The sequence below is a fragment of the Propithecus coquereli genome, unplaced genomic scaffold, assembly GCF_000956105.1.
Source record: "Propithecus coquereli isolate 6110/MARCELLA unplaced genomic scaffold, Pcoq_1.0 Scaffold91, whole genome shotgun sequence".
In the NCBI taxonomy this organism is placed as follows: Eukaryota; Metazoa; Chordata; class Mammalia; order Primates; family Indriidae; genus Propithecus; species Propithecus coquereli.
In genome coordinates this window covers 4315701-4328026 of record NW_012155396.1, presented here as the reverse complement: position 1 = coordinate 4328026, position 12326 = coordinate 4315701, and the positions used below count along the sequence as shown (strand labels likewise).

General features: G+C 46.1%; 1 protein-coding gene across 1 annotated transcript in view; it reads right to left on the bottom strand.

The window, feature by feature from the left end:
* The window catches only part of TSPAN33 (tetraspanin 33), an 18862-nt gene extending 10563 nt beyond the window's left edge, over window positions 1-8299 (bottom strand). The window contains exon 1 of the mRNA XM_012664752.1: window positions 7964-8299. Coding sequence (XP_012520206.1) covers window positions 7964-8065 — 102 coding nt within the window. The 5' untranslated portion in view covers window positions 8066-8299. The remainder of the gene's footprint in view (window positions 1-7963) is intronic.
* Between the last annotated feature and the right edge of the window lie 4027 nt (window positions 8300-12326).

The window sequence follows — 12326 nt, the reverse complement described above, 5'->3', positions numbered from 1 at the left end:
TACATTTATCCAATCAAAAAGACACAGCATGAGTGACTCTATAAAAAATGGTGTAAGTGGACCTGTGCATTTGTTAGCCACATTGTTCAAGGGTCAACTATACTTTTTTTTTTTTTTTTTTTTGAGACAGGGTCTCACTTTGATGCCCAGGCTAAAGTACAGTGAGCTCACTGCAACCCCAAACTCCTGGGCTCAAATGACCCTCTTGCCTCAGCCTCCCAAGTAGCTGGGACCACAGGCATGCACCACCATACTGGGCTAATTTTTCTATTTTTGGTAGAGACAAGGATCTCGTTCTTGCTCAGGCTGGTCTGGAACTCCTAGCCTCAAGCGATCCTCCAGTCTCAGTGTACTAGAGTGCTAGGTTACAGGCATGAGCCACTTCGCCCAGCCTTATATCTACATTTTTAAATATCAGATTTTCTTAAACTGGAGTTCACTTGCATACCGTTTTACAAAGTTTAATCAGAGTGATTTCCCCTCAATCACACCAAAGCTTAAGCAGTGTATCTTTAAATTGTTCAAATGACAGAGTACTGGGAAGCCACAGTGCTCTGTTGGTGTACACGACAGATTCTGACTTATTAAATTCTTTTTTTAAAACTTTAACATACTATTACTGTTACCTAATTTATAGTCCCTAACTTTCTCCAATTATCCCCATAATGTCCTTTGTAACTGATTTATTTATTTATTTATTTTTCTGATTCAGGATCTGATCAAGGATCATGCATTTAGTGATTAAATCTCCTTTAGCCTGGAACACTCTCTTGGCTTTTGTTCTTTTCTCTTTAATTTTCCTCCTTTGTTTTTGGTCTTTCAAGACACTGGATTTTGAAATCTGTGGTAAAATACATATAACACAAAATTTACCAATTTAAACATGGTATTTTTAAATTTTACCATTTTAAGGTATACAGTTAAGTAGCCTTCAGTACATTCAAATTGCTGTGCAACCATCACTACGCTCAGGTTCCAGAGCTTTTCATACCCCAAATGGAAACTCTGTCCCCATTAAACAGTCACTCCCGATTTCCTCCATCTCTTTACCTTCCCCCAGCCCCTGGTAACCACAAATCTGCTTTCTGTCTCTATGAATTTGCCTATTCTGGACATTTCCTATATAAATGGAATCACACAGTATGTGGCCCTTTGTGTCTGGCTTCTTTAGCTTAGCATAATGTTTTCAAGGTTCATCCCCATTGTAACATGTATCACAACCTCATTTCTTTTTATGGCTGAATAATATTTCATTGTGTGAATATAACACAACTGGTTTATCTATTCATTCACTGATGGCCATTTGAGTTGTTTCCATCTTTTGGCTATTGTGAATAGTGCTGCTATGAACATCTGTGTACAAGTTTTTGTTTGAATACCTGTTTTCCATTTATTCAGGTATATACCCAGGAGTAGAATTGCTGGGTCATATGGTAATTCCACGTTTAATTTTTAAAGGAGCTGCCAAACTGGTTCCCACACCATTTTACATTCCCACTAGCAATGTATGAGGGTTCCGATTAGATATTTTTTGGACACTGACATTTACGGTAAGTCCCAGCCAATTGTTTTGCACAATGTCCTTCAATTTGGATTTGTCTAGTTGTTTCCTCACCATTGGATTTAGATTACACATTTTTGACAGAAATATTACCAAGATATTATTATATCCTTCTCAGTGTATCATGTGAAGAAGCACAACATATTAATTTCTATCATAGAAATAAGAAACAATTCTACTAACAGAACTGTGGCTGTTAGACATATGTCTCTCAATCTCATAAAACAATACAGGTAATACTCTAAATCAATAGTTTCCTAGTTTTCCATAATATTCATTTGCTTGTGGTCCTTTTCCCTTTGCCTTTTGCTAGCACTTGCTGGCAGATTAGCAGCTACAGGTACTAGTGTTCATGGGAGAAAACCGAAGATGGAGAAAATTCTCTCCATTATCTTAAATTTTTTCTTACATATTGGGAAAAGATAGCCTTGATTTGATGTTTGTGAGGAAAAACCATTATTCTAGCCCCTAGGACACTACTTCAAGGCCATCAGCACTAAGAGAGGAAAGGTTGCAGGGTCCCACGCTGAGGTCCTACGACCTCAAGGATTGTTCTCCTGGCTCTGAAACCCAAATGTCATTAATTACAGGCAAATTAGGTCCTAGAGTCCATTTCCACTGGATTGCACCTTAAAACCAAGGTGGTGTGACAAGCTCTGAGGAGTAGACCTAGGGAAGGCCCTCAGAGACAACAGTGGGACCCTGATCCTTGGATATATATGAAATTTCTCCATAAACTAGAAAATATAAAGATATCATTAGGTATCATCTCCCTCTGGCTAACAGTGGCAATGTGATCAAAGGAGGTTCAGCAAAGGTTGGCCCTTACCTAAACTTGAACTCCTCCCAGCTTGGACTCCCAAAGTGTTGGGACTATAGGTGTGAGCCACCATGCCAAGCCTTTACCTAGACTCAATCCCCATCTGCTTGCCTCTCTCTTTCCTCTTCCCTGGAGAAGTGGTCAGCCTAGCTCTCCAAATCCACTCCCAATAGGTGACCTCTAGGAGCCATTTCCAACGACAATAGCAGTAGCTGCCTTTTATTGAGGGCTAAGGGCTAAGTGTTGGACTAAATGCTTTATATATGCTATCTCACTTAATTCGGACCACAACCCCAAGAGGGCATCAGTATCTCCATTTTATAGAACTGATGTTCAGAGAATTCAAGCAACTTTACACAGTTCACTCAGTTAGTGAGTAGCCGAAGTGGGACTGGAACCTAGGTCCAGGTGTCCCCAAAGCCTTATGACCTCAGCCACATGGCTGCCTTCCTGTCTCTGCCTCACAGCAACCCCAGGGTCCCGTGCGTTCACCTCAGTCATCACTGGAGGTAGGAAGAAGCAGCTGACTACAGTTCCCTTGGAGAGCAGCTGGTAATCTCTAAATGGGGTGGGGCTCAAGCAAGGGAAGGAAGATAGGGCCAGGGGGTGCCAGGGTGGTGGTAGGCCCAGCAGATAGCTCAGAGGGAAGTTGCTGGAACAGCACCCTGAAAAGGGAAGACACAGCATGGCATGACGGCATGCCAGCCCGAGCAGCCTCCGAGGGAAAGCCCTGGTCTTGTCTGTCTTCCAAAATCCAGTTTGCAAGAAGCAAGGGAACTGGCTCAGAGTCCCCTCCTCCTCCTCAGAATCTCTTTCCCTCTTGTTTTGAAGATGATGATGGGGGACTGCTAAGGGTAGATTGGTTCCTTGTGTGGGAATCAGACCCTGTCCCTACTCAGAGGAAAGTGGGGAGGGAGGGGCCTTCACTTCTGGGTGCTCAGTCCTTTCCATCCTTATTTCTGGATGAAGTCAAAGAAGTCACAGCTTTCTAGACCCAAAGCAGGGCACTCTCTCCCTGCCCAGGATCTGCATATGCTGGTCCTTCTGTGGTCACCCTGGCACTCCTGTTTCTGGATTTCTGAGCTGGCAACTGTCCGTGTGAAACTGGCTCTCAGCTATCTCCCTCTGGGTTGGATGGTACCTTCCCGCTGGAGTGGAGGAGTCCACAAGACTCTTTCCTTGCCAATATCTGGGGCCAAACCTTTGGCATCTTCCTCAGGCCATGGCTGGTTTTGGTCTTCTAAGCTTATGAATGAGGAAGGGAAGTCCCCAAGGGCTCACAGTAATATTAATGTAAACATTCAAACCCACGGCCCTGGAATGACCAGTCCAACACACAGCCTAATACCCAGACTCTGAGAGGCATTCTACGTTTTCTTTTATTCTTTTTAAAGGCTGCTTGAAGTTTATGATTTTCTACTTGGTACAAGGCAAATAGAGCTGCTAGGAGAGTTAGGAAAGCATGCATGTGACCTGCATAGCAAAGGGTATGCTTCTCTTCTTCATTTTTAGTATTTTGCATTTTTTTTGTGGTTTTTATAAAAAGAATCTGGCTATTTCAGTTATTGAAGCCAGCCTAGTGCCTGGGGAAGGTAAGGGGGAAGTGGGAGGGGTGAGCTTTGCCTCCTAGTGTATTTGAAGTATGGAGGAGGATTGGGGGGTTGGGTGGCTACTTAGAAGGGCTTTTTGCCAGGCTTGATGCCTGGTTACTTCCTCGTGGCTTCTGAGCCAGGTGACAAGATGGTGCTGCAGGTGGTCTGTGGTGATTCTGAGTGCTCTAGGGACTCCCATACAATGCTGCTGGATGGGAGAGTGGATTTCTTGAGGAAGATGCCTCACCAGTGGCTTGGATCAGCCTAGGGTGGATCTGAATGGGGGTCCATAGTGCTGCAGTGGAAGTGAAAAAGTTCAGATGCTATAGAGAGTAATTATGTGTGGCTCAGAGAAGATGCTGGAAGGGCCGGCTGCCACTTTTTCTCACCTGGCTAGAGAGAGAGGTGCCAGGCCACAAGACCCATTTCAGAGGAGAACACAGTTGGGTACCATACCACCAAGAATGCTCGAGGACTCCAGGTTGTGCTGCATCTTGACAGACCAATGTCCATGAGGGAGGCAGGAAGGGTATTATGCCTCTGCCCTGTGGGGTTTGCTCTCTCACTCTCCATTCTATAAATATTCAATAAGTACCCAGTTTCTGCCAAACACAGCTGGGCACTGGGAATCCAGAAGTGAATAGGCCAGTGCCTACCCTCAGGAGCCTGAAGTCTAGAGGAGGAGACAGATAAATACACACACAATTGCAGCACAGGTAAGAGATGTGACCATCAAAGTATATGCAAGGTGTCATGGGAGCCTTGAGGCATGGCCACCAAGGAAGCCTGGGCTGAGACACAGGGGCTGGAGATCTGAGCTTCTGAGCTCTGCCTGACTCAAAAGCCACCCAACTCCTGCCCTGAGTGGGAAATAGGACCAGAAGGGAAGGAAGAGGGCAGCACTGATAATATTCCTGACAACATATGCCCAAGTACCACCCCCAATGTCTTACCTCTGTGCAGAGCTGTCCAACAGAGGGAGGTGAGGAAAGGCAGCTACTTCCTAACTAAAAGATTTAAATACCACTTCTAGGATCTTGGAGTAATTAGTCTAGGCCATGGGATCCCAACAATCTGTAACTCGGCAACATGATTCTGGGAAGAAAATCAGAACTCCCAGGCCAAAGGAGAAGTGAGACTTGAAACATGAACACCCAAAGGAGCCAGCAGCTTTCTGAGTCAGACTCCAAATGCCCCAAGAGTCAGGGCTCCTAGAACAGTTTCAGAGACAGCCACCACCACCACCACCACCACCACCACCACCACCATTGAGCGTGAGCCCAGGCAATGCTGGCCACCTTCCTAATGTGTTCCAGGCACAGATACAAACACCACCCCTACACAGCAACCCTAGCAGCTGGCCAGAACATGTACTCTGCCTGCAAAGGGTATGAGATGACCATCCCACCCATGGGTGCTTCCTGAGCAGATGAGGGGAATTTGATTAGGATGGTAGAATTCTGCAAAAGAGAAAGCACAGTAGCCAGTCCCTGAAGAGGTGATGACAAGAAAGATAACCCCTGATCTGGGGAAGCAGCCCTTTATCTCCAGCTGTACTTGTGTGGAATGTAACTCTGCAGCTCTGGGCCTGGGGGAGAAGTGACACTCAGTAATGCTTGAAAAGTACTGGCTCCCTAGGAAGGACAACATTCCAGAGAGACCAGGACACAGAGATTCATCCTTAGATCTAGCCCCAGGTCTTGAAGAAAGAAAACAGTCCCCAAAGTGATTCACTCATCTCTAAATAGTTCACCAAGGCAGAAAATTTTTCTCCTTTAGAGGAGAAGCATTAAGGACAGAGAGACAGATACATTGGCTTAGGGTCACACAGTAAGTTGGTGCCAGAAAGAAGCTGGGCCTCTTGTCCTGTAGTGTGCTATTTCTAGAGCCTCCGACTTTTTTATGAGTCTACTGTAGGTCCAAGAGGGGCTCTACTCTAATTTGGGGTGGTGCTAGCTTGGCTAGCCAGGTCCTTTGACCTTGAGTGAAACATTCTTATCATGATAAATGGGTCTACGGAGCCAAATTCTCTCTTGGCTGCAACCTCCCAAAGTCATTTGTCTGATAAAAGGGGGGTGAGGAAGTAAAAAAAAAAAAAAAATGACTAGGAACACAAGTGTAACAGATGCACCCAGCTGTTGTTGCTGGGGAGCACAGACAAGGGTGAGTTGCCAATGGCTCCAAAGGAGACAGTCTTGGCTGACAGAGGAAGCCAGAACGACAACCTGAGGTCTCTGGGATGCTAGTGTTGGCTCTGAGGATGGCATGTCACTGGCCTGGCACACCCAGTGAGCATGTAGGAAGCTTCACTGGTACTTGCCTGTAGGTGGGGAGTTCCCCTTAGCACATTCCCCCAGCCCTGGCAGAGTGGTGGAGAGAGATTTTCTGCTGTTCTTCCCTAACCTCCAGCTGAAGCAGAACCTAGACCACGGGAACTTGGGTTGACTGGTTAACTACTAATGCTGCCAATACCCCAGTGAGAGTAGCAGCCATCTAGGCCAAGGACTTCCCCTAGAGGCACTGTGCTTCAGTAGAAAAATCACCAGACCAAGCCCGCTAACCAGCCTTTGGACTTTTGACAAAACATTTAACATCTCTATGCTTCAGCTTTCTATATTTTATAGGTAAAATGCAGATGCTGGACAAGATGTCTTCTAAATTTTTTTCTAGTTCTAAAACTGAGAATTTTATAGGAGCCTAAATGTCATTTTTCCCAGGAGTACGATGGCGGAGAGTGAGCTGTCATCACCACCTTCTGGGATTTCTCTCATTTGTCCCAACAGGCCACCACTTAAGAGCTTTGTGTCTGTACTTCACCCCATAGCCCCTGTGAAACCTTTCTAGCACTGGTCTGCTCCCTCTCCTAGGAAACATATTTGAGACTCAAGATTCCTTCCTCCTCCAAGTCTGGACTTTAGGTCTCCAGCAGAGGTGGACCATGGGTTTTTTGACCATGGGTTCCCAGAGCAGCAGCTCTGGTGTGGAAGGAGACAGAAGAGAAATGCGGGACGGGGGGAAGGACCTCCCTATGGTCTCACATCCCAAGGGGCCCAGGGACTCTTTAGCCATGAAACAGGATTGAGCTAGCTCTTCATAATCTGGTCCAGCCGAATTCTCAGCTCCAACAGAGTATTTCTGCCACCCCAATCATACTGGGTTTGATTTTATGGGGGAAGGAACTAAAGCCTGCAGATGTGAACATAATTGCCCGGGTCAGTCAACAATTACTGACAGTGGGGATGAGAATCCAGGTGTCTAGAGCCCCAGTCCAATACTTTTTCTACTTTTCCACCCCCAAGAAGAAGATTCTGAAAAGACCCCTGGCCTTCCAGCCCAACAGAGGGTTCTACTTAAAGAAGCTGAGGACTGTCAGACCCCAAGGGTGGAATCTGGCCCTGAGGAAGGGAAACAGGCAAAGTTTGAGGCAGTGTTGGAATGGGAAAGACATCTGCACCTGGAGGCTATTCTTCTCAGCCTCGGGGGGCCACCAGAGGCCTGCAAAAGGAAGAGATGAAGCCCCTTAACCCATCCTCTCTGAAGCAAGGGGGAGGGAATGTTTGGGTTTTTCCCTCCCGTTCTCTTCTCCCTTTGCCAGCGGGGCCTCCCAGCCCTCAGGACTGAAAGTCCCCCAATCATGAGCGTGCCCGTGGGTCTGCCTTGGGCCAACAGGAAAACCCGCTCCTCCCTTGAACCCACCTTGTTGGCCTGACACAGACCCTCATCCAAGCCCCAGAAAATATCCGTGTCTTTACTGAATCCCTTGCATACCCCCCTCCTTCCCACGCCACCTCCAGACGCGGCGCCACTGTGGTGTCCCTCCCCAGGATAAATTCCCCCAAAGTGCCGTCGGCCCAGAAAACTAGGTTGTGCCGCTCACCACGCTCGCCTTGTGCCCGGCATCTCGGCCGCCCCCTCCTCAGCCGCGGACAGCCCACTCCGCCCTCCGGGGTACCCTGCAGCCCAGGTGCCCCCACGACCCCCAAGACTCACCCAGAAGAGCATGTTGAAGAAGAAGAGCAGGTATTTCACCAGCGGGCTGACGAAGGAGAACTCATCCCTGTAGGCGGCCGGCGCCCCGGCTCTCCGCGCCATGGTCCCGCCGCCGCCGCCCCCGGGGGCCTATTTCCCAGCGGCGGCCGGCCGGCCTGCGCGCCCCGCGCCCGGGGGCATGAGCCGCGCCACCGCGGGAGCCCGAGCGGCGGGAGCTGCGCCGCGGCGGGAGGCGCCCGAGCAGTGTATCTGGGAGCCGCGCGGGCAGGGAAACGACGCCGCCACCGGAGCCGCCGGGAGTCGCCGGAGCCACCGCGGGCGGCGTGAGCGGCCGAGACTCCGCGGCGGCCGCAGGACCAGCCCGGCCAGCCCGGCTCCCAGGAAACCTGGCCCGCCCCCGGCCGCCCATTGGCGCGGCTGCCGAAGCCTGACTTCTCATTGGCCCGTGGCTGATGTCACTAAGTATCCAGCCATCCCTCTCCACTGAGAGTCGGGGGAGACACCTGTTCTGTGAGGGACAACTTGTTAAAGGGTCAGCGGTTCTGCTTCCCCCACTCCCCGAGAAGGAAAGCATCCAGGCTGCAGCTGCTCAAAGGAACAAGAATGGGGAGAAGGAATGCAAACTGCAACCCGCACCCACGTCCTCTACCCAGTTGCTGTGCACATATGCAAACACACATACGTTAAAATCAACAAGTACGCACACCATGTGTTGAGCAATGCGCGGAAAGCTTTGGGAACACAAGAGAATAGAGATAACCCCGGGGGATAACAGCAAAATCAGAAAGATAAAACTAACCTACCCATAACAATTATACTACGTAACAGTAAATACAATCCTGTTTAGTAACTCTGTATTGTAAATACTTATTTCTAAAGCTCTATAACCCAATAGTGAAAATTTGGAGACATCACTGACAAGCTTGCCATCCTAATTCATTATTGTGTCAATCCCCCCCCATCTCCTTGGAGTCTTGGTCTACAGGCAGACACCGTTTTTAACATGCGGAGCTGACATACAGGTTGAGTGCAGTGTAGGTGGTGGACGCTGCGCTGGCTGTGATAAGTAACACAAACGTGAATCTCAGGGAGGGATCTGATTCCACCACCATTAGCTGCATGATAGCTGCAAACTACTTAATCTCCCTGAGCCTCAGTTTGTTTAATGTTAAATGGGAGAGTCCTGGTCTAATGATATTAATATGCGGATTAAATGAGATAATGCAAGTCGATCACTTTGCACGTGGATGGCACACAGAAGGGCTCACTAAATGCAGCATGGAATTTTAACAGAATTTAGAATCCAGCATGGAAATATGAAAACTGCACAAATAACTATATACATTTGGTGGAAGGTTAGTGAAGATATCATGGCAAGGGAAATTAGGGGAGCAAGAGATTTAGAACAGCAGAGATGGAGAAGCATAATCTAGGTGAACAAAAAAAGGGTGAGCCAAAGCCTGGAGGTGCAAAAGCACATGTTGTATTCTGTGAAAAATAAACAGACGGCTTTGGCTGGAGCATAGAGTATGCTTACTATAGCGGTGGAAGATAATGCTGACTGATGCCAGTACGTATTGAATTGTGTTAAAATTGTGGAAGTACTTGAATATCAGATTGAAGAGTTTGTGCTTAATTGATTTGGAAATAAGAGTATTGAGGAAGGGAATGATATAAAACCTGCTGTTTTCAGAAAGAGGCTGGAGAGAGAAAGGTTTGTTAGGAGCCCACTATTAACAGTCCAGATAATCAGAAATTAAGATCTGATTTAGGGGTAATAGACAATAATAGATTGAGGGGAGAGGAGATGAGTGAAGCCATTGGGAAGACAGAATCTCTAGGGCTTCGGCTATGGTGGGGAGTAGGTGTAACAGGAGAGCCTGGAGTGGGGGTGGAAGAAGTGAGCCGTGGCCAGGTTACTGGGAGATTGTCCATTAACAGGTTAGAAGATCACTTGGAGACCAGTTTTATTATGAAGGGTGTAGAATGGACAGAAACCATTTTATAAGAGGTCAAGGAGTGAATGAATAGGTATCCATTTTCAGATGTTGGAGGGGTGAGGACAGAGAAATAGACCAGCCTGCTGAATATTTCTATTAGATGATCTTCCAGAAATCAGTTGTAATAGAGAAAGAAAGCAGCAGGCAGATCACCAAGAGCCAAGGAAAAAATGGGTGGCGAAAAGGAAGCTGTGGATGAAGACTATGGACACTTCTATCTAGAGGTTTGCAGGTTACAGGAGCTTTCAGGGACCTCATAGTAAAGGGAAAGTTCTCTCTTAGCATATAAGAGATCTGACATGTTTGTAGGGGAAAAAATGTAAGTCAGTAAAAAGGGATTGAGATGGATAATGGATGGAACAAGGTTTTGGAATTAATGGGAAGAGATAGGATCAGGAGTCAAAGTGATGACCACAATGTCCATAATGTGGAAGTCAAGGATGACATCCATATGGTAGGGAGCCAGGCATCTGTACAACAAAGAATGAGGAAACTCTCTATGCACTGAGTTGGAACAATCTCCAAGATAAGTTATTAATTGCAAAAAACGAAGTGAGGGGCTGGGCACGGTGGCTCACACCTGTAATCCTAGCACTCTGGGAGGCCGAGGCGGGAGGATCACTCGAGGTCAGGAGTTCGAGACCAGCCTGAGCAAGAGCAAGACCCAGTCTCTACTAAAAATTAAAAGAAATTAGCCAGACAACTAAAAATATAGAAAAAATTAGCCGGGCATGGTGGCACATGCCTGTAGTCCCAGCTACTCGGGAGGCTGAGGAAGTAGGATGGCTTGAGCCCAGGAGTTTGAGGTTGCTGTGAGCTAGGCTGACACCATGGCACTCTAGCCCAGGCAACAGAGCGAGACTCTGTCTCAAAAAAAAAAAAAAAACAACAAAGTAAGGGACAGTATATATAAATATATTACATTCTAATTAAGAAGAGAGAGGGAAAAATAAGGAATGACATTTGTATTTACTTGTATCTGCCTAAATAAACTCTGGAAGGAAACGTAAGACACTAAGAAAAAAGTTTCCATACTGGGGTGGGAATGAGAACTAAGAGAGGAGAGTGACTTTTTGCTGTGTACCATTTTATTTATTCTGATTTTACAACATGGAGTGTATTAACTATTCAAAATGAAAAAATTACAAAAATTGAAAAATCGAAAAAAATTTAAATGTTGAAAAAAATTACATTCTTATTATGGAATGCTACACAATCATTTAAAATAATGTAGAAAATATATGTACTGACTTGGGAAAAGGTCCATGATCTAGGAAGTGTAAAAACCAGGTTGTAGAATAAAGTATGTAAAGTGTCTGATAACCAGGGAATGGTTCCAATTTATTTCAGGTCATCAGAAGGTATTTCAATTCTTTGGACTATATGATGTGGCCATTTAAAATGGAACTCAAAAAGATTATGTAATATATATAAAATTTTAACAATATAAGCATATCCCCAGTAAAGAAATATGTGCAAATTTCTAGAGAGATGATGAAAATGTAAATGTAAAATCAGTTGCATTGATGTGGTGGGATGTGTAGCAATTTCTAACTTTAAAAATGTATTTAATGTTATTATACATGATTATGAAAAGAATTAAAATATTTGAATGATATTTCTGTAAAGAAAAAATGTGAGTCATGTTGCTGGAGCTAAATTGGCAAGAAGGCATGTTTGAAGAAAAGAGCAGTGGCAAGGTGTAGACTGGGAGCCTTAGGAAGGAGTTCTAGGTAGAGCAGGGCAGGAAACCCAAGGCAGCGATGGCCCAGCTGGAGTGGCTGATGGCTGTGGTGATCCCAGTTAGCCAGGCTGGTGATTTCCTTCAAAAAGCACATAGTAGCGTGGAGAGCCTACAGTGAGACCTACAAATGCTGGCACCTGCAAAGAACCAAGTGGTTCTGGGATGGTTTGAAATGCTCCATTGATCTAGGTGGGATCTAGGATTGTAAGAGAACTAACGGCTGGTATGTGAGTCTGCGAGGTTTATCTGCATCATTCTCTCTGTTTAGTGAATTTTCTTTCTTTCTCTTTTTCTTTTTTTTTTGTGTTTTAACTTTTTATTAACATATAACATACTTAGAAATTGTAGCATTCTCTCTCTGTTTTTTTTTTTGAGACAGGGTCTTGCTCTGTTTCCCTGGTTGGAGCGCAGTGGTGTCATCATAGCTCACTGCAACCTCAAATTCCTCAGCTCAAGTGATCCTCCTGCCTCAGGCTCCCAAGTAGCTGGGACTACAGGCATACACCACATGCCTGGCTAATTTTTCTGTTTTTTGTAGAGACTGGGTCTTGCTCTTGCTCAGGTAGGTCTCGAACTCCTGGCCTCAAGCAATTCTCCTGCTTCGGCCTCCCAAAGTGCT